The 23,181-nt window shown below is 36.4% G+C and overlaps 1 protein-coding gene across 5 annotated transcripts in view; it reads right to left on the bottom strand.

Annotated features, from left to right (window-relative positions):
* Positions 1-23,181, bottom strand: part of KCNH7 (potassium voltage-gated channel subfamily H member 7) — a 243,408-nt gene that overhangs the window by 35,164 nt on the left and 185,063 nt on the right. For 3 of the 5 annotated variants that reach the window (XM_030017161.1, XM_030017163.1, XM_030017167.1), the window contains 3 exons: positions 16,872-17,297; positions 8,213-8,612; positions 7,291-7,490 (listed from right to left, as the gene is read on the bottom strand). In XM_030017161.1, coding sequence (XP_029873021.1) covers positions 7,291-7,490; positions 8,213-8,612; positions 16,872-17,297 — 1,026 coding nt within the window. Of the gene's footprint in view, positions 1-7,289; positions 7,491-8,212; positions 8,613-16,871; positions 17,298-23,181 lie in introns of all 5 variants that reach the window. The other 2 variants (XM_030017162.1, XM_030017166.1) reach the window with 1 other exon arrangement.

The following is a 23,181-nucleotide window of genomic DNA, read 5'->3' as shown; positions in this document are numbered from 1 at the left end:
AGTCATACATTTATCAGACACCTTTGTAACAACAGAATTGGAAACATCTATGTGCCGAACCTCAGACAACTAGCAAATGTTTGAGGCAATGATAACTTTGTTTTGTTTGGATAAATGATAAGATTCATGACAATTTTTAGATTTTCTATCCTCAGTTCTAGAACAGGTATTGACATCTGTCCCACAGAAAATATTTACAAAGCATCCAAGCTGAAGCAAATCAGGATATTAGCTACAATAATTGTCACTAAACATGGAAATATCACATTCTATACCAACAGAATCACCAAATGGTTGGGGTTGGAAGGAACTTCTGGAGGTCATCTTGTACAACCTCCCTGCTCAAGCAGGGCTAGCTAGGGGTGGTAGCCCAGGATGATGTCCAGATGGCTTTTGAGTATCTCCAAGGACGGAGACTCCACAACCTGTCTGGGCAACTTGTGTGCTACTGCTCAGTCATCCTCACAGTAAAAAAGTGTTTCCTGATGTTTGAATGGAACGTCCTGTTTAATTTTGTGCCCATTGCCTCTGGTCCTGTCACTGGGCACCACTGAAAAGAGCCTGGTTACATCTTCTTTACACCCTCCCTTAGGGTATTTGTGAACATTGATGAGATCCCTTGTGAGCCTTCACTTCTCCAGGCTGAACAGTCCCAGCTCTCTCAGCCTTTCCTAGTATGAGAGATGTTCCAGTCCCTGCAGTCTGGCAGTCAAAGATACTCCTTTAATTCTACATATGATATTCTGTCATGTATTTTCTCTGTTGAAATATAGGTGGGATCAAACATTAAATGTCAGGCAGCAGTTGAAGAGAGCACAAGAGGGCTCTTGTGTGTTGTGGATCTGTTTGGGGTGTGTTGAAACTCATTTTGACTAAGGCTTTCTTGTCCTAGAATCAAACTTACTTATGAGTAACAATTATCCAGTATATAGAGGGAAAGATGTCCTAGTTTCAGCTGGGATAGAGTTAACTGTCTTCCTAGTAGCTGGTACGGTGCTATGTTTTGAGTTCAGTATGTGAAGAATGTTGATAACACACTGATGTTTTCAGTTGTTGCTAGTAGTGTTTAGACTAAAGTCAAGGATTTTTCAGCTTCTCATGCCCAGCCAGCGAGAAAGCTGGAGGGGCACAAGAAGTTGGCACAGGACACAGCCAGGGCAGCCGACCCAAACTGGCCAACAGGGTATTCCATACCATGTGACGTCCCATCTAGTATAGGAACTGGGAAGTGGGGGCGAGGAATCACCGCTTGGGGACTAGCGGGGTGCCGGTCAGTGGGTGGTGAGCAATTGCACTGCGCAGCATTTGTACATTCCAATCCTTTCATTAGTGCTGTTGTCATTTTATTAGTGTTATCATTATCATTATTAGTTTCTTCTTTTCTGTTCTATTAAACCGTTCTTATCTCAACCCGTGGGTTTTGCTTCTTTTTCCCGATTTTCTCCCCCATCCCACTGGGTGGGGGGGGAGTGAGTGAGCGGCTGCGTGGTGCTTAGTTGCTGGCTGGGGTTAAACCACGACAAAGATAAAGGTAGACTCTCAAGTTCATCTTCATCTGACAATTTAAGCTGGCATAAACTGGAAGAAGAATTCTGGTCCTTCCCCATGTTTTCTGTTTATTCCTGCCCTGTCTTGATCTCTCCTCGTGAAATGGTTTGAGAAACTGATCCATGCAAAAACTAACCCAGCAAAAGAATTGAGCAGCTGAAGGTACAAAGAGGCAGGAATAAATATACTTTGTGTCATAGACCACACACACTTAATCTCTGTTTGGATCTCATCTGCATAATATTGATCTCAGGATATGTTGACATTGCCATCACTAAATGCTGAATAAAGTTCTCAAACAATTTGAATAATAAATTTTGAACTAATTACAGAGAGTAAACCCATGACTTCGAGGGTTTACTCTAGTAGGGATTTATATTCAAAATTAACTTTTTGTCTGTCTTAGTTTGTTCTGTAAGAAGGAGTGAAATTAATTCATAGTAATTTATATATTTGGTGAAATAACCTATGTCTTTAATTTTTATCTTTTTACCACCTAATTTTAGCACTAATCTGAGACTCTTTAGCTGCACAAATTGTGCTGCATAGATTTTGAATTAGGATTTCTGTCCCCCAGTAGCTGTTCCCTCTGATGGAAAGAGTAGTGCGGGATTTAGTTTTGTCATAAACATTCGACTCTCAGATTTTAATAACATCTTCACTTAGGCTAAAAGTTTCTGTAATTCAACCTATTTCTAGAAAGAATTTAGAATTTACTATTTCTGTGATAGTTAATTACAGAAATTAACTATTTCTATAAGCAGAAGGCCAAAACATTTCCAAGGGCTTTCACTATTTAGAAAAGAATGAACAAGGTCACAGGTGGTGATAATTCTGCTCCAGCAGCTCTTGGTCTCCACATAGAATAAGGATTATTTCTGATGATTCCTATTCTTCATACAGAAAAATGTTGCAGTCATTTTTTTTTTTAAATTTTTTTTTGCAGGATATGAAGAAGGTCCTTGCAACAGTTGAGAGAGAAGTAGTGTGTGATGATGAGCTAATTGGCCTTTCAATGAGATTTGAAGTCTGACAACCTTATCAAGAATTAGGATCTTTTGCTTTCAGTCATTGCCATGACACAGACTTGTGTGACACTTTTATGCTGAAATTACTGGAGCTGCAGTGGATCATTCTTCATCTATAATCTCATTACAGTTTCTGAGTATATCTGAAAGGTGATCTCTGAGATATGATACACTGCTGGGTGAGGAGGACAGAAAATGATTTCAGTTTCTCAGACTGTTGACTCCCTCATCAATAGAAAAGTTTAATGTCTGTAGAAGTTGACTGGATCCATGTTTTTCCAAAAATATAATGATAGTTGGAAAATTGTTAATTCCTCTTGTTTTTGAGACATTAGACCACAAAATACAATGCAGTGAGAAACTGATAAAGGATCACTTTGCAAATAGATTGACATTTTGAAAGTCTTTTTTTTTTTCTATGAGGTCTTCTTTTCTGTAACTCGATTAAATGTAGGCATTCATATTTTTAAAGTGGTCTTGTTATAGAAAATGAAGAACAGCTTTACGGCTAATCGTATCTGAGGTACTGATAGGCTTACATGCTTATGATTTCCATTATGACATGTAGACAAATAGCAGTACCACTTTCCACCATGATTACATATTCCCTCTGTTTAACCAATTACTACTAGTTTTTGTTCTGAACACTTCTAATTTGGATTACTGTTCTCATGGTATAAGGAACTTCTCCTTGCTATTTTTGAAATTTTAATTTACTTTTCTAATTCTCTGGTTCAAAGATATTACTGGCAATAGTTCTATTGGTAGAATTGTTTTTGTCATAAGAAGTGATCACAGCAGGAGGAAAAGCAAGAATAACAAATGTAGTGGTGTCATCCAGTGACCCGTGGCCAATTTCTTACAGAAGAAGCCTTACCAAAGCAATGGTGACCCTGCCCTTTATTTGATACAGTAGCATTGCTGGTTCTGAACCTTCAAGATAGGTGTGTGCTCTGCTGTACTTTCATGATCACTGTGGTGAAGACAACTTATCACAAGTGTAAAATCGACCATTTGCTTGGATGCTTGCAGGAGGTGGTTCCATAAATTTATGCATAAAAGTCCTGGCTTGCTCTCTCTTGTCATGGTACTGGGTAAAACCCAAAATAAAAAGGTATCTGTCCCACATCCAAAATTTTAATTAACATGTACATTTGGCTAAACACTTTGCAAAGCTTGTCCCACTTGTTTACTTCTTTGAATTCTTTTTAAAGGTAAAATAAACCAATAAAGCTATTCAGATGCACAGAAGATCCATGGAAAGAAGGGGGCAGGATTGTAAAAAATACATGCATAACTTAAAAAAGGATCTCAAACACTAAACACTAGGCATCACAGGCATGCTATTATCAGTGCTGAGCTGATAACATTGGAATGAAGGGGGGAAAAGAAGACAAAGAGAGTTTAGGAAAAACAGAACAGGATAGTTTAAAAAATAAAATATCTTTGAATCTTTGGTGACAACTTTCATGAAACAATATACACTGTAAATAATTTTTTCATAATTTAACTTTGCCAGTGTATACCACAGGGATATGATTTAAATTACGCTTATTCTATAGACTCAAGATTTTTATCCAGATTAAAATAAATCCCAAATCCTGTTTATCCAGTCCATGCATAATTATGTGGAACTGTCTTTATCAAAATACATTATGCAATGAAACATAATCAGAGAGATGTAGAAATGAAGCAGAGGGGAACAAATGAATGAATAAACAATGTTCTCAGCGTATTTCACCTGCAGATCTTTAACGCTAATTTTAAGTTTAGCCATTTCAAATGAGCATAAAGTATTATCTTCTGGTTTTCAATATAAAGTTTCAGATTTCGTTTAGGAAATCAAGTTTATTTAATCTTAGTGCAGTATTATTCCTGAGGTTAAAAGTTGGGTTTTTTTTCCACTTTTCCTGCATTCATAAGTATATTACTGATCATAATTAAAAGCATCTTTTGAAACATATTATCTAATATTATTTTTATATATATATATGAGTATGTGTGTGTGTATACATTGCATGTACATATATATATATATAAAATGTGAATTATTCATGCATTTCATATTTCAAAGGAGAAAGAGGACTGAATTTTTGAATTTTATTCAGTTTTCAGTCATGAAATGGAAAAAGAAAGACACTGGATCAAATTCTGCCTTCAGATATTTGCAAAAAACTGCCAGTAAATATTGACAGGAGTCAAACACATTTGTCTGAGGACAGTATTAGCCCTTTGGTGTGTAAATGCAAATATTTCATGCAAAATTAAGTTAATACCACATGCAAGTTCATTTTATATGCACATGGCTTATAGCCAAGAAAACTTCATTGGTGCTTGTGCTAACATGCATATATGGTTTGAACTAAGAGCATTCATACAAAGGAAAATGCAGAATGATCAGCATGGCAACTTTGTCAGTGACATTCCTACAGAGCAGCTATCTAATGCAAACCAATATGCACATGACCTTTTTTGGGCAGAGAAGCATGATTTGAGTTGTGGGGTAAAACAGTGATTAATAAATGTAGTTAGATTAGCATTTCTTAATGTCTAATTTTTAGTAACCATTTTGCCCCACATCTGATTCTCCTTGGATTATTTCCCTTTGCTATCATCCCCTTCATCATGCAAAAAGTTACAATTAAAATTAGAAAGCATTGAACAAGCTCTAAACCCGACAGATAACATGGATATTCTCCACACTTTATACTGGAATTAAATTGGATATAAATACCTCCTGCTCTTACCAGTGGGTGGTGTTATTCCATGTATTTAGGTATGAAGCAGACAGGAAAGAGATAAATCTTTCATAAGTACAACATAAATCACACAGTTCTTACATTATCCTTGCACTACGTGTAATATATTCAAACTCACTTTTTAAGAAAATTAAGCAACTGCCATAAAACTTGAGGGATAGAATTGTGAACAGAATAAGAAATAAAATATAACAAAACAAGATACTAAACTTGATTTTTTTCACATTTTATTTAAAACAAAGCCTCCATACTGCCTCACAATCATATTGCAGAATATGGGCTGTTTAATCCATTTAGTTAATATTTCACATTAATGACAAATCCGATACTAATTACAGTACACCAATTCCTGCATTATGCAAAGTTTAACCTGACAATATCCAGTTTTAGTTACTATTTCATGTGAAACAAGTGTTCTTAGTACATCTGTTAGTGGTAATGAATTGGTTAAAGCGTACGTGATTCTGTAATATCTTCAGAAATAATTCAATGAGCTACTTTAAGCTTAGTCTGCACCCACCTGCAGCTTAAGGGCTTGATCCTGCAAAGTGCTGAGTACCCCACAATCCCATTGCCATCAGAGGGAATTAGGGCCATTCAGTGCCATGCAGGATGAAGCTACTGATGCTGCCTTCCACTGCAGTAATCCCCGGCAGAGGTTTATACAAGTATCTTTGTCCTGTGCTGGGCATAATATGCCTCTGGAGGGGACACTCATGAACATGGGAGGTGAAGCACAATATATTTAATTTGCTGTCTTACTTTTAAGATCTGCTTTACTTAATGGTAATCATAAAGTCAAGCTGTCATTGATTCAGCTTTATAAAAACTTTTAATCAAGACCATTGTTTCTGCTTACTGCATCAAAGTGTACCACTCTGACAGTCATTCACAAATGTATGTACAGATACCACATGGAAGTTGTTTGAATTTATGTCAAAATTTTGGAGGTTGATTTCTAGTTAAATTGTTACAAAAATATTGAGATTTTCTTGTTCTTGTCAACTTTATGGAGAGCTCTGCAGTCTCTATAACTCAGAATAGCTCTGGAAATCATCCCTCTAGAGACACAAATTCACAGATCCTTAAGATGCACAATGCTCTCAGTGTCTTCAAACCTATGTCAACTTTTCAGAAAAAATGTTGCTTTCTCCAGAAAATAAGCCAGAAATACATATGCTTACTTTTGCTTATTAGCAGATTGCTATTCCTTTTTAGTTGGCCACATAATATATTATTATATAAGGAGCATTTACAATTTTTTAATCAAGAACAGAAAATATGAATGTTGTACCTTGCTACTTCCTAGAAATGAGATTCTGTGGATTGCTAAATAGTTCGTAGTGCTGTGCTGACTTTCAGTGCAGAATTATGTGGTTGTGAATGCAAGCGAACTACTGTTCAGACTATCATATGATTAGAATGTTTCACTCCGAAAAAAGCAGCTAATCCACCTGCCTGCTCCTCTCTTCCACCCACGCCCAATATACCTGTTCTAGATTACACAATAGGATTTTGAAAAAGAATTGATTTCCACAGGCTTTATAGAAGAGTAACTGTGTAGATACCAACAAAGGTACTCCTGTTTGATACTGGAAGTGGAAAATCAGGCCAAAGAACAAAATAATTTCTGGAACAGCTATGTCTGAAAGAAGAAACCTATGATTTTTTTTTCTTGTCTTAAGTTTATAATAGTCAACTGCAGTTCTCAAGCTTTCCTATGCACAGTGATAGTTGAGGTTTCTGATTTAGCTTGTAATAATCTAGGCAGTTAAATATTTGGATGCCAAGCTTGTAATGGCTTGGTTTTCATAAATTGCTATATATATTATTATATATATTCTTAAGCTTGTAGTTTTACAGCTCATAAATAATGTAAACTTACAATCTCTTTCTAAATTCTCATGCATTTATCTATTCCTCAGCACCCATGCCTGAAAAATAGAACAACATACCATGTTCATGTCAATGCCATTGGTGTATGTCCATGCATGCTGGAAGTATTCCTCAAGTCGCTGCCGCAAAGGATTGGGGATTTGATGAAAACGTATAAACTCCTTTACTCGCAGCATCTGCATGTGATACCGTGCAGTTCCCGAGTACAGTCTTTGGATTATTGCAGATACATTTCCAAAAATGCTAGCGTACATTAATGCTGGATTAAATAGAAACAAAACTTAAGTCATATCATTGGGTTTTGCAGATGATGCAACAGTTCTCATAAAGTACTTCGTAAGTAAAACAGCTCAGATGAGACTAGTAACATTTTCAGAGATGTGGAATTGGTTTACCTGAAGGTTTTTATTGATTTGACTGTATCAGTACCAACTCAGCAGATGAGGCTTAAATATTAAATCGTAATCAGGTTGGTAATATTTATCTTTGGAGATTTGTAGTCCTGAATTTAGTGTTGTAAGTCAGGTTCATCTAATTTTACAGACTTCGGTAGAACTAAGAACTAGGAACTAAAGTTAAGTACAAGTTAAGAACAAAAGGCAGAGTTAAGAAGGTATGCATACATTTATAGGTTCAGGGTTTAAATCAACAAATAAAATATAATTATGATTATCCAAAAATGATGGGCTATAGTTTCCTAAATCCACTCAAAACTCAGTGTCCTACCCTATACAGGATTTGCTTACAGGCACTGATACACAACACAAAACTTCTGACAGTTTGGATAACAGATTTTGAGTAGTCAAGCAACTTGACTACTTCCTGACGCTGAGTGAGTCACAATGTATTTTTGCATATAACATTGCTTTCCCTAGGAATTTGCCCTTCTGGCTGCATGCTTATAATGTTATTATCTTAGACTGTTAAGTCATTTGCTCAAACACTGAGAATAAAAGAAAAAAAAAAGATAAAACTACTTACAGCCAATCAACATGACACAGATGGAGAAGATTTTCTCTGAGTTGGTGTTCGGAGACACATTTCCAAATCCTACACTTGTCAGACTGCTGAAGGTAAAATAAAGTGCTGTAACATATTTGTCCTTGATGGACGGTCCAGAGCTTGCATCACTCTTATTGTAATGCTTTCCCAATTGCTCTCCTAAAGAATCCAACCAGCCAATCTTGTGAGCCAGGTAAGGTCTTTCTACATTTCCAATGGCATACCAAATGCAAGCAAGCCAGTGTGCAATTAGTGCAAATATGCACATAAGGAGCATCAGAACTGCAGCACCATATTCTGAATATCTGTCCAATTTCCGTGCTACCCTCACCAAACGCAGCAGTCTAGCTGTCTTCAGAAGACCTATTAATGTTGTTGTCTGTAAAAATAAGATAGAAATTTATTTTCTCTGTTAGCAAATGTACTGTCATGAATAGTCAGCGTGAATAAACTAGTGCAAATTCCATTATTATGGGGAATCAACAAAACCAGTAGATTAACCCATTTCAATGTAATCTTAATTTCATTTTCTTTAAACTATCAATTTTTTTATAAAAACAGTAAAGAAAACAATAAGAAATGCACATTTTAAATTAAGACATATTGAAGTTGTCATTATCTGCTGAAAACTCTTTAATTTTGAATATTATTCTTAATCTGGACTCTTCAATCCACCATAATGGACTTAAATGATCTATTAGATTAATGATGTTTTGGCATGATAAAGTCTGTAAGTTATTGAAACTACTCATATGACTGGCCTTGTAGGTAGTAAGTATTTATGATATCTGAACAAAGCTGTGTGACTATATTTGATCCTAACTTGGAGACTCCTTGCAATGCTCTGGCACACATGTTCTAGAAGAGAGAAGTAATAGGGCAGAAATGTCCCAAAGAGTAAGTATCTTATTCTGCAAATATTCCTCCTGTTTGTAATGGTCAGAACACTCTATACAGGTAAAAGATGAACCACTGTGAATAGAAAATCATGGAAAAGTTACTGTTGCCAGACTCCAGATTAATCTTCTTTTTACATCTTTCAACCTGAAGCTTGCAGGTGTGTTGTAGAAACCACTAATAAAAGTACTATACCATTAAAAAAAATATGGGTCATTTATAAACCAGGAATATATTCCAAGCTTTTTAGTGCAGACCTGCACTATGACTCATTGCAGCCTCTTTGAGGCTCTGATCTTTTTAAAGGAATTTAACGTTTATTAATGTAAATGTACAATTTCCAATCAGTAAATAATTTTCATACTTGTTAATTCCTTGTAAAAGAGATTGACAACATTGTAAATAGTAACTACTCGATTTCAAAAAGAACTCATCTACCTTTTTCCCTCCATTAAGTCTGAACATATATTAAAGTATTCAGTAAATGTCAAGACTGAATATGTTTTTAATAAGTTTTTTCTTCCTTTTTTTAACATGTATGTATATTACATAACACTTAACTGGAAAAGTTTTCTGAGGCTTACAAGCCACTCTGCTGGTAGTATGTGTCACATTAAAGCTTTCTTTCAACAAGTACTAGACTATTTTTTATGTTTTATTAAATCCTTGCATTTAACATGTTTCTGAGTAAAATCCCAAAGCCCTTGGAATAAAAAAAGAGGCTTTCTTGGCTGCATTTGTCAGTGGACAGCTCAATATATTGTTCATATTTTCTGAGTAAATGAGCAAGAGGATAATGTAGGGTTACACTGGGCAACATTCCTTGGTTCAGCTTAACATCACAGAGAATAATTTCAGGGTGAATGTCTCATTGCCACATAAAGAAGGCTGTTTCATTGACTGTGACTTCAACAGTCTGAAAGACCATATCCTTCAAAAAGCTATGCCTAGGCTGAGCTTCAGCATGTGAATGTTGCCATTAGGTACATTTTTTTGGTAAGGTAGATCAGGCTTCAATATGATCCCTTAAGTAAAAGAGCAATCTTAAGAAAAGCTAACATTTGTTCTTAGTGGGGTGTTGGAACCATTCTGTTACAGATGTAGTCATATCTCTACACCATGCAAAAGGCAACATATTCTTACAGTACCCCTTAAATAGATCAGAAGGTAGATTGTGAATCCAAAATATGTCAACAGTGTTCCACCCCATTCTTAATATAAGACTTGCTAATATTATGCATCCTTGGTGTCAATCCCATGCTTAGATACTGCATCAATGTGAGCTCTGGAGTATGCGGGAGCTATACAGAACAAGCCAACTCCATGTCTTCAGGGTGAAATCAGCATGAATGAGCCTAGATATGCTTTAAAGCATTAAGAAACTCATCCTGAGTTTGAATTTTCTTTAACGCAGTGGAGGGGCTTTGACACTAAAATACAGCTGGCAGTAGAGGTGGAAAGCACAATCCATACGTTTTGGTGTCCCTTTACATGATGTCCACTTCTCAGTGTAGATGTAGCCTTCGCACAGTAACAGTCCAACTCCCATGTGTCACTTGGCCAGGGACTTGGTGTCAGAACTATGCCTCGTGCAATGCAATTATTTTCTTGGTGTGCTGGAATACTTTGCTCAGCACGGCACCCAAGAAGGCAGAGGTCCTCCTCTGTCAGTTACCCACCTTACCCCATCCGATGCCAACAATTAATGTCTGCAAATAGCAATCTGATAGATGCTACTCTTTTCTCTGAATTGCTTGCTGCTCTGTTTTCATCATACCTAGCTTTCTCAGCTAGACTACAAGTTCAAGAGTTGCTGGATACTCACATCAGGATTTTTAATTTTTTTAATTTTTTTTTTTTTTGGTAGCAACATTTACTCTGAGCCAGAAGCACATAGGAATCTCATAGCTACTGAAACTCTGAATCTGGATTGGTAGAAGTTGGGTACAGGATCATTCTCCCCCACTATAGTATATTCAGTGCAAACACTATTCCATTTATGAAAGGCACTTGACTGTTTGCTTAAACTGGCATTCATTAGGACCACGGCACATATTAAAGTACTTTCAGAATCTAAAATCCCTATAATACATTGAAGAAATCTTTTTTAATTGGTAAGATTTATTAAAAAGATAAAGGTCTTAAGGTAAGACCCATTTTAAATAGATTCTGCCAAAACATTCTATTTCCCCAAATTTAGTTTTTCATTCCAAATTAAAAAAAAATAGAAAAAAGTAAAAATGATCAGCTTAGATTTCTCCATTGCACTATTCATATATTCCAATTTACCAATCTAACATTTCATTAACCAGTATAGCCAACGTAATTTTGATATTTTTGCCTTGTTTTGTTATTGTGCTATTTGGCCTTTTAAAACGCCTTTTGATTTTTTCTAGCTATAGTACAGGAGGGACGCCTGGATTAAAAGTGTATTGTTTCTTTTCTGTTTTGACTTTAGCAATAGCACAAAAAATAAACAATACCTTATGCCTACAATGGTTCTTTCATGCCTACATGGTTGTCTCCACAAGCTAAGTAACCACATAGAAGATATCTTTAATTGTTTTGGAATAATTATTCAGTTCTGCAAATAAGAAGCTTGAGAAACGTTAAAGTTTGTCAACTATTTTCTCTCTGGGAGAAAGAAATCACCTTCTAAAAACAGGACTTCATGGATACTTCATTTTCTAAGTATAGGTCACTGAATTTATTTTACAAAATCCTTATATATTACAAGGAGGTAACCTTAACTCTGATTAGTCTTCTCTTTTTAACAGTGACATTAGTTTATACCCTCAATTTCTCAAGCCCTGATGCTGAAATGACCACAGCAGGGGGCTATTTTGATGGACAGCAATTGATTACAGCATGATTAGAAAGAGGAGGGCATCAGTCTATCTGATTGCAGAGGGTATCATTCAGAAGTTATTATTGTATCAGACTGGAAGAGGGAGCTGGTATCACCTAATTAATTATCTGCATAAATGGTATTCTGCCTGTGCAAAAAACCATTTACATCTCATGACTTTCTCACTGATGGCCAAATCCTTAGGTTTCCTCTAGATTTTTGTGGTTTGGTTTTTTTTTTTTTTCCTTTCTTTCTCATAACATCCATTATTATTAATGTATAAATCTAAAATGTTATCTCTTATTTCTCTCTTTTCTAAACCAAATAACGCACTGATGTGTATGAGTATTTCAAACTGTCTCTTCCAATATGTGTTAATGTGTGCTTGCTTACACAGTATTTCATCTGCTATAGGGTCCTTTCTAGTTTCTTGGTATTGTAAGGTCTTTGGTTTCTGAATAATTTCCTGTCACCTATATTTTATGTTAAAACCACTATCAACCTTCTACCTTTTTTCAGTCTGTAAGTAAATCTATTAAATACAAGTACTGTAGCATCAAGCATAGTTAACTCCTTTTTCTCTCTTGGAAAAATCTCTAATACATGCCAGAATTTGGCCTTTCAGTCTATGCTCCATTGCCTTAATAGCATCTTCTGAGCACTGTGTCATTGTTGAAGCTCTTTATGCTGTATGCATCATGATACTCAAAATGCTAGTACAAAGAGCAATTAAACAAAAATATTTCAACTAACCAAAAGTTCTTATTTATAGCAGGGTACTGGTACTTCAACTGCCATTGAGAAAGGACTGCCAAAATGGTCTATGAATAAATGCCTGCTCAAGCAGTGCTGGGGTTCCTCTTTGCTTTGTCTTGAAAAACAACTAAAGGAAGAAAAAGTTGATAATAAATGCTTCTCTGATATTAGCCAGCCACCTAAATAATTTCCAGAGACTCTACCCTGATGCTGCATCATCCTGGACTGTACTCAGTCTACAGGGTTGCTAATGCAAAGGCAGACTACCTGTACGATCAGCTATGCAGTCTTCAGTGTAAAAGATGAAATTCATTGGAATAGGTTTTCCAAGTAAATTGGTGAACTGAGCACAGGAAATTATATTACTCTCTTTCTGAGATGTTTTCTGAGCTTGATTTTCAAATATATTTTAATTTGGAAGGGGGTAAAGTACTGATTCTATCAGTGGAGATGCAGTCAGGACTATGAGGTTCAATCTCTAATTCTAGAAATGTGGGATTCTTCTTTTCCGTTTGTTTTAATAGATACACTGTGCAATGGAGTGAAGTGAAGATGTCAGAACTAAGAGAACAGCAAGAGTACTTTGATTTATATGTTTTCATTTTAGCCCAAATCCATCTGTTTTCTTGATTTATTGCTACGAATAGAAGACACATTCACTCGTACATTTTGTGAATATGCTGGATATATACATCATGATGTATTTATTTTTATTTTCTAAGCCAGCATTTTTCCTGTTGATAGGCTTTTTAATTATGTTCTGTAAAATAGCTCTGATCACTATTATTTGTTCAAACAGAAAGAAAAAGCCTTCAAGCTTTTCTGCATATTTCAGCTGAGTGTTCTCTCTGGCCTCAATTTAATAAAACTATTAATATGAAAATTTTCTTGCTGAAGCTGTTACCATCACTTGTTTGTATTTTTTATTACACTAGGTTCTAGATGAAAGGGAAGAAACTCTGTCCCTTTATATATCCGTCTGATTTTTCCCTACAACGTACCTGTCTTTGAATTGAAAAGCTGATCAATACATTAAAAAGTACATTATTTTAAATGCATATATCTAAAAATATCTAGTAATCTTAAGCAGTGTTCCACTTGTACATGCACATCATCTATGTGTGTGCTTTAAGGAGCTGTGCCACTGCAACTATTATTTGTTTAAAATCCAGTCCAGACTCCTCAGCTGAGCAGAATGATTAAAAATAAACTACCAAAAGGATAGAAAGTAAAAAGTCCATCTACTCATTATTTTTATCTTCCCAAGTATCAGGGATGCCACTTAACATTTACAATATACACACACAAAAAAGAAAATGGTTTACTACCAGCCATAATCATTTTGTGTTGAGTCTGTTTGAACAGAAAAAAAAAAAAAATTAAAATTATATTAGTTCTCTATTTTAGAAATTGGAAAGTTAACTGTCTTACTCTGTTGCTTTCCTATGGTTGACAAAGTATGGCTCAAATAGAAGCATTCACATAGTGCTGCATGTGGTATTTGGATTATTATCTCCTGCCCTTTCTAGACTCGGTTTGATATCAAGGTGTTTTAAAGCTGGGTGAGCACACATGGAGCTCTCTTTGGAGCTTATGTTGTTTAATAAAAAGACTATTCAATACAATTGTTCGTAGGGGATCTTATTTGAAGAATCTCTAGATAACAAAAAAGAGCTATTTCATAAAAAAGATAACCCTTGTGACCGAAAAAATTCTATTAAATGAAAAATGCTCCATTCTAACAGTTTTATGTTTGCTTCTTGCTAAACTATCAAAAAGGGATCGTTGGGGAAATATTATAGTTAGCAATGTAGGAAGCAAAACTGCAGTAAGTAGCAGCTTAGAAAAAGTGATTGACATATTCAATACCATGAATGAGAGAAAGTCATGATGGCATGGTGAACTGGTCCTAATCTGTCCAGATCGTGAAACTGTTCGATTACTAGGTTTTGAGGGAATAAAGAATTAACTTACTTATATCTGCAATACTGAAAAAGTCATTACATGGTCCAATAATTTCTGTTCCAAGTTCCATGTTTTTGTATTTGTGTACTCACTTGCCAGAATGTAGTTGTTTGCTACTAATTTGGAATGTTATCTTATGTTAAAGTTATCCCTTTAGAATCACTTTAGCACCTGGCACTTTACTCTTAAGGACATCTGTAACAGGGGAGGTGTGGAAGAATGATGTTCAGGGTCAAATCCAAAGAGCACTCCTTCAGTGAACTTTGGAATTGGTCCCTGTTGTAATTCTTGATGTTCCACACTTCCAACCACTGAACATAATTTTTGGCAGTGATGAGTGCTCAGTGATCAGAAAGGGATGCAGACCACACCTGAAGGGGAATGATGTGGTCCAGGTTAGAAGTAATGCCATTGTCAAAATGTTTGTCTTTCATGTGTCTGTGCTATCAAAACCACAGAAAAAAATCTGCAGAAAGACTGAGACCTACCACAGCTAACGAATGCAAAAAGTGATCAAAGTTTCTCTTGAATCTCTGAGCTTTTTAGTCACCTTCTGAATAGAAAAGTTCTCTTTTAGTAAGACAACTATTAACATTACCTCTGTCTTTTATGCCACTCTCTCTCTTCTTATTGCATTCCCTTCACAAAATTTATTTCTACTGCATGATATTACCTGCATGTTTCTCCAGATTCCTCATTTACCTTGAGTGTGTACACTCAGGTTCAAATTAGTAGGAATATCACTATTGATTAGGAATGTTACTATTGATTTCTATGACTGCTGAATTAGACCACATTATTACAATGATTTTTCAGAAGTACAGGAGACAGGAAAACATTCTCATTATACAAAATTTAAGAAAATGAGTTTAAGAAAAGCATGACTCATGTTCATCCTACTTCTGAATTTTTTAAGACTGAATATGCTCACAAGACTCTTAAGGTGCATGTAGCTATGTGCCAGTTGTTTTATACTGACCATTAAACGCATACTTAATTGAGTTTACATGTAATTTGTGAGGATAGCTAAGGTATGCTCAGAATTCAGATCAGGCTTTTGGGGTGGACATAAAAATATTTGCTGTCACAGCAAATGACTGTAATAAAAAGGAATTAATTTTAAAATTAAAATGTTTTTGCATTCTTTGTATTGTGACACGGAGGCATACAGTCAGATCAGCAAATTTTCATGCTAAAGGTTGCTGATTAATTTGTAGTTTTCACCTTTCTCTTCTCAATTAATGAGATGCACATATGGTTGACAAAACTGTCTGTTTCCCTTATGTCAATATGTGCAAAACAGTGTTTTTAAGAAATGGATTTGTGACCTTTGAAAAGTGAATGGTTCATATTTTGCTTGGTTTGCTGCTTTTTTTTTAAACTGCTGTATTCTATGCACGACAAAAACCCCCAATTCTGTACTTGTCAGTTCACTTTTCATCAAAAAATATAACTTTAGCCCTTCTTAAATTAAACAAAAATCTTTGGAAGGAGGCAGAACTGGGTCAGGCATCCAGAACACAGCGTATGTTTTATACACCTTTGGGCAAATTTTGGATGCATATATTGAGCACTTTTTTAACCTATTGTACAGAGAAGGTGAGGACATTAGTCATGTCTGGCAAGGTTAACCCCATATAATCTTTTTTTCTTTATTTTGGTAGTCCAAATTCTTGACAAAATAGACATCAGCCAAATCTTTTTGTTAACTGGTATACTTTACACTACAACTAGTCTGTTTTACACTAAGTAAACATCTGATCTAAAGATTTTGAACAGATAAAATTTACTTTTAATGCCAGCACAACACTTATATGCATTATGAGCAGTTTTTACAAAGCAAGCAGCAAATCAAAGGAGCAGTTCTTAAAAAAAAGCATTTAAACAAAACCTTCATACATGATATATTTATTTCATTATTTGTAAAGACAGCATCAAATATGGTATAATTGAAAAATACTAGCTGAATCATGCAACTTGTTTTCCTGTCAATGAAAGCTAATATTCTACATTATTCTACTAAGGAAGATTTAATTTTAGTTTAACTTTAAAAGATGGGGTAGAACTACTAAACAGCCTATTAACTGACAAGCAAAAACATATTAGGATATACAGGTTATTTTAGTAAAGTCAAAACTTAAGATTTAAGATTTCTTACTCATTTAAGCTTACCTCTTCAGAGCCAGAGCCAAAAATGAGCAGGTCAAAAGGTATTGCAGCAACCATGTCAATTAGGAACCAGCCTTTGAAGTAGTGAATTGCTATTTTTGCTGGGTCACTTACCACTTCTTCATTCTGGTTTACATATGTTGTTCGGAAGTTTATTAGAATGTCAATGATAAACATAATATCCACAATTAAGTCTACAACATTCAGTGGGCTGCAAGAATATCCACACTCTCTCCTCTTCCGTTCCTCACTGTCATTCAGAAGGAAGGCAGCAGAGTAAGGGGTGAATATGGCGGTATATATTACCAGCAACAAAATGAGCCAGTCCCAGACAGCTTTGAAAGGACTATAGTGCAATATAGTAAACTTGTTGATGCGAGGTGTCTGGAGTTTATATTCTGGTAGAACATCAGCCCCTAAGGATAGAACCTAGAATAAGAAATATACCATGTCAATAATCAGGCAGTGTATCTATTCCTACTTTCAGTAAACTTAGCAAATACAGGACAAACTTAAAAAGTACTTTACTGTAGTTTTGAGGATTAAGCTTCAATTACTTGGTGTTTTGGCAAACTAAACTGCGAAATTCATGATCTCTGCTGGGTCCAATAAATTCATTGACAATTTTACACAGTAGGTCGATTCTTGTTCCCTGTAGCAATTATTAAGTGGCATATCTGGTCCATAAAATCTGCATAATTAAGCATGTCATCAAATTCATTTATTCACCACATGGTAACCTTGCCAGCCTGTTCATGGCCAGTGAATGACTTTTCTTGCAGTGATGTAGTGGTTTTCTCCCAAAGCAAATCTATTATCATCATCTTAAATTCACTACAAAAGAGTCTACTCTCATTAGAAAATGTTCAGGCAACCAGAAATAAAAAAGTTAGAGAAAGATCTGTAATTGTCCTTGACAGCGATCTCCACTTTGAGTTTTGTGGTGTGGAAAACTTTCATGCACGGACAAATTTCACTGGGGTTGTAGTTCCAGTACAGCTAAAGGTATGACAAAGAAGGGTACCACAGAAGTATTGCCTTTTGCCTCACTTCTACTTTTGTCAATGCCTAAAGCTTGTTATCATTCCTTTAAAAGCATGGATTTGTTATCTGTTGGTGTTATCTAAGTTGGATTTCAATTTCATTTGGAAGGGATTATGTTTGTAAGCACTGCTTGATTTGCTGGCTCTAGAAGATGAAATGTTTGCTTTGTTGCAAAGAACAAGCATAGTATGGGCACCAGATAAAACAAATTTCCTTTGGCTGCTCCTCCAGTCTGACTGAACTCTGACATGAAGGAACAAAACCTTTAAGGGTAAGAAAGGAAATTACATTTTCGTCCCTATTCAATGTGTGGCATAGTTATAGAGACTGTCAGCAATGATGTTAATTATTGCCTTCTGTGCTGCAAGTGCTCTCCAAATCCTATGGGACTCAAATCACCACTTCATTCTACACAGACCAATGAACAAACATCAGATGGTGACAACCTTCAGTAGCTACCCATTTGGGCAAGTGACATATTCAAGAAATCTTACACCCATTTTCCACCAGTTACTTCTACTTATTCCTTATCCCCCTGCTAATTAAAAACAATGCTGTTTAGAAAATCAGATCTTTCAAGAGTAATTAAAACAAATAATTATACTGAAATGAAATGATGACTGGAAGGAGAAATATCTTGTCAGCAACATTGTCTGCTTTTATTTGCTTTTTGTTTAGCAGTAAGTAGTTTGGGATTTGAGATTTCAGCTTGTTCAAGCTTGAGGAATTTCATGCTCCTCAAACATAATTTTACAAGACTATAAGGGTCAGCAAACTCCTTTCTGTTTAACTTTCCAACAGCAAGTGTTGTATAAACCTTAGATCCTATCCTTACTAATCTAAGTGGCACTTTTTATTCAGTGAAGCTCTACTCTGCAAATGTTGTGAGAACACCAGGGTTAATAACCACTCTTCTCCTTTGAACTGTGAAGAAAGAAACAATTAAGCCATCCAGAAGATTAGATGGTACCTTCAAGCAGCCATTAAGCACCATGCTGAGGTGATGGTAGAGGCTGTTCATCTATTTTTTATACTGTAACTAGGACTTGCACTTAACTAATGGTGCTAGCTACTTTTTTATGCATTAAACACACTAGCTGACAGCAAGCTGAAGCATAGGCATTGCTTAGTCTCTTAAGCAGTCTTAATACTTTCAGACCCCCACCTGGTGAGTTGACAAGAATGTTTTACTAGTATTTGAGTGCAGTGTGAGTATATGTGGCAAGGGAACTGCTATTTATAAAATTTATATCAGTGTTCTCCTGTTGGATTTTCAGACAATGAAGGAAATGGATTAAACAAGAACAATAAAGCTTACTTCACATGTTTCTTGCAGTTGCCTGAAAATTCCAGCCAGTGTGCTTCACTTCAGAGCAACACATAATGTAAATTAGACTTACTCCCCTGAAATCTGGCTCCTGTTCTCATCTTAGTTACATTTACTTCTAGGCTGGTTTATACTGAGTTAGGTGAAACTGAAGAGTAAAAAAAAACCTGTCAGTTGGGCAAAGTGAGTGAATAGCAGTATAAAAGTGATCATAACAGAAATAGATCCAACTTTTTCATGCTAGTTTCTTAGACACACACAACAGTAGAGGCTGACTGATGGTTGTGAGTTTCATATTCTTAATGTGATATAGAACTTTACGTTTCTGCATTGCTTACTCCCGTGCAACAGGAAGTGAAAACAAACACTTATTATGTAACTATTTTTTTTTGCTGGATCAAGAGAAAGAAGACCGGACTTTGTTTCTCAAATAAAAAAATCAAAGTTGCACATACATAAGAAAGATAATAAACATTATTGAGTTTCATGTTGGCAATTTCAATAAAGACTGATTGAATATGAGGTGAATTTATCTTTTTGCTATTGCGTGACATCCTTGCAAGGCTTGGGTACCGGTGTTGGCCAATCTTGCCCATCTTGGCTAGATGGAAGACTTCAGTGTACTTAGCAATCCACCCAAAAGACATTTACTATTTCCACTTGCTTAAAACAGAAGTTGACAAATTCACTGTTAGTGAAAAGACATCTTATTAACTTCTCTCTTCTGGACAGTGAAACTCTTCTTATAATTTGGATTGTAGAACAGGTGGCTTAGGGAATGAAATGTTTTTAAGAGTGAGGAGCAGCACTGGGACGAGACTAAAGTATTGCAGTGTTAAAAAGTCTCTCAACCTTGGGACATGACATGATGAGAAAGCCAAGCTTCCTTGCATCTTACTAAAGAGAAGACAATAATGCTAGGTAGCAAAAGTCATACTAGCTGCAGTGGGTTTTCTCTTCAAAAAATTTAGGGGTATTCAACCTTGATGAAATACCATCTCACACTGGTTTTGCTGGTGAAAGCAGGAATGTATTTATAACTGGTGTGTTTTACAAGCAGTATTAAGTGATAAGATTTATTCTATTATTAATGAGAAAATTTCAAAATTAAATAAACTGTGTTGTATTTTGCCTTTGAGTAAAGAATCCTGATCTAAAATTCAACTTTTCCTGTGTGTTCCTGTTTATCCCATTCACTGCTAAATCAGCGCTGCTGCAAGTTAGAAGACTCTTCATTCAAACACATTTTTTGACTCTGAGAACCTTGCTTCAGGTGTTTCACACATATATGGCTGGTGAACATCTTTTGCTCTTTTTAGGTTCATGTGTTCACTTTCTAAGATCACAAGTTCAAGATTGCACTTATTATAGAAGGGCTGCAATCAGATACGCAGAAAAATATGGAGTGAGATCAAAGTAACTGTCATAAATTCACACAGTTTTAGACAGATTTATCTTTCTGAAGTGTTTGGTAGCTTTTAGTTTCTCAAAGATAACAGTAGTTGAATTGGGTTTGCATGGCAAGGTTTTGGCAGCGGGCGGCTACAGGAGCAGCTTCTGTGAGAAGCTGCTAGAAGCTTCCCCCCGTGTCCAATAGAGCCAATGCTGGCTCCAAGATGGACCTGCCGCTGGCCACGGCCAAGCCAGTCAGTGTGACAGTGTTATGTGATAACATATTTAAGAAGGGGAAAAAACCCCTGCGCAACAGCAATTGCAGTTGTAGAGAGGAGTAATAATATGTGAGAGAAACAACTCTGCAGACACCAAGGTCAGTGAAGAAGGAGGGGAAGGAGGTGCAGATATCCACCTGAAGCCCTTGGAGGACCCCATGCCGGAGCAGGTGGGTGCCCAAAGGAGGTGCAGATATCCACCTGAAGCCCTTGGAGGACCCCATGCCGGAGCAGGTGGGTGCCCAAAGGAGGCTGAGACCCTGTGGGAAGCCCGCGCTGGAGCAGGCTCCTGGCAGGACCTGTGGACCCATGAAGAGAGGAGCCCATGCTGGAGCAGGTTTGCTGGCAGGACTTGTTACCCCACAGGGGACCCACACTGGAGCAGTCTGTGCCTGAAGGACTGCACCCTGTGGAAGGGACCCATGCTGGAGCAGTTCATGAACAACTGCAGCCCATGGGAAGGACTCACATTGGAGAACTTCATGGAGGACTGTCTCCCACGGGAGGGACCCCTGGAGCAGGGGAAGAATGTGAAGCGTCCTCTCCCTGAGGAGGAAGGAGCAGCAGAAACGACGTGTGATGAACTGACCGCAACCCCCATTTCCATCCCCCTGTGCCACCAGGGGGAGAAGGTAGAGAAAATCAGAGGTAAAGTTAAGCCTGGGAAGAAGGAAGGTGTTGTGGGAAGGTGTTTTATGATTTGGTTTTATTTCTTATTATCCTACTCTGATTTGATTGGTGATAAATTATTTTTTTTCCCAAGTCGAGTCTGTTTTGCCTTTGATGGTAATTGGTGAATAATCTGTCTCTGTCCTTATCTCGACCCACAAGCCCTTTGTTATATTTTCTCTCCCCTGTCCATCTGAGGGAGGGAGTGATAGAGCAGCTTTGGTGGGTACCTGGCATCCAGCCAGGGTCAACCTACCACAGTAGTTCACTGAAATTCAGAGACAAAATATTTAAGAAGAATGAAAAGTTATTAATGGCTGCTGTTCTGTTAAGCAAAAGGAGAAAGGATGTGTATGTACCAGAGGTACTATCAGGTGACAACTAAAAAAAAAAATTCAGTAAGCCTTTATCACTTCAAACTGTGTTACACTGTTTGTGGTGGTATCTTTTTTTTGACAGTTCTAACACCTGTCCCCTCAAGAAAACCTGCCTGGTACTGGGTAACATTACTGCCCTGTGTTGTGTTCAAAAACCCTTGTTTTGCATAGTGTTTCTTGGTGAAGTGTCAAGGAGCCAAACTGGGCTGATGTGCTTTGCAGCACATTGGCTGTGTGCTTCACTGGATAATTGGTTCATGTAGCAGACTTTTGTTATAGGCTCTGCAGCACCACATGCAGCAACAGCGTTTGACACTTCTTGGAGAAACACAAAGATTCTTCCCTGTACAATTTGTTTTATAAAATAGATTATGTAGGCAAAACACTAGGCAAGATGTTGGGTGATCTGGGAATTATACTCTAGTCTCTGCCATTGAGTTCCTCAGTGATCTTAGGCAAGCTGACGTTTAACCTCTCTAATCCCTGTCAGGTAGAAAGAATACTACTTACCTACTAAACTGAAAGCATCTTGCAAAGGATAATGACAGGAAAGCATTCACAGAAGCTGTTATGCAACAGCAATGAATTATCATCGTTCTTACTCCTATAAATTCAGTTGAATCTTTTTATTTTTAAGATTAATTCACACAAATATTTGTCCTCTTCTCCTTTTAATTTTGAATTTATAACTTAATGGGGACACTTTCCAGTTTATTTTTATTTCCTGCATGCAAATACTTTATTTTTGTTATCTATTACACAAACTGTACAGTTTCTCAGCATTCTCTGAGAGACCCATATTGCTATGTATCACATGTATATTCATAAGTTTTGTTCTGAGGCATTTTCAATATAAATTTATTAAAGAATGCAAATTCATACAGCAAAACCCAAACAACTAGAAACAAAGTAAAGAAGCATAATAATGTATTAATAAATCATAACAGAAATAATGAATGATAAGCCATCTGTTATGAATACCACCATGAATTGTTAAAGAAATACTTCTGTCAAACCACTGCATGGATTTACAGTACGGTTTCCTAGCTATTCTAGCACTGCATGAGAGCAAGTGTGGGGTAGGGTTATTATATGCTGGATGATGGCTCTTCAAGCAACTGTAGAGCTATGTAAAGCACATGAACATGGAGAACAACCAGAAAGCATGCCTAATTCTTTGAAGAAGCACTGAACTCATTCTGTGAGAATATTGTGATTGCATGGAC

The sequence above is a fragment of the Aquila chrysaetos genome, chromosome 6, assembly GCF_900496995.4.
Source record: "Aquila chrysaetos chrysaetos chromosome 6, bAquChr1.4, whole genome shotgun sequence".
NCBI lineage: Eukaryota > Metazoa > Chordata > Aves > Accipitriformes > Accipitridae > Aquila > Aquila chrysaetos.
The sequence above is the reverse complement of the archived record's forward strand: the minus strand, read 5'-3'. Positions and strand labels throughout refer to the sequence as shown.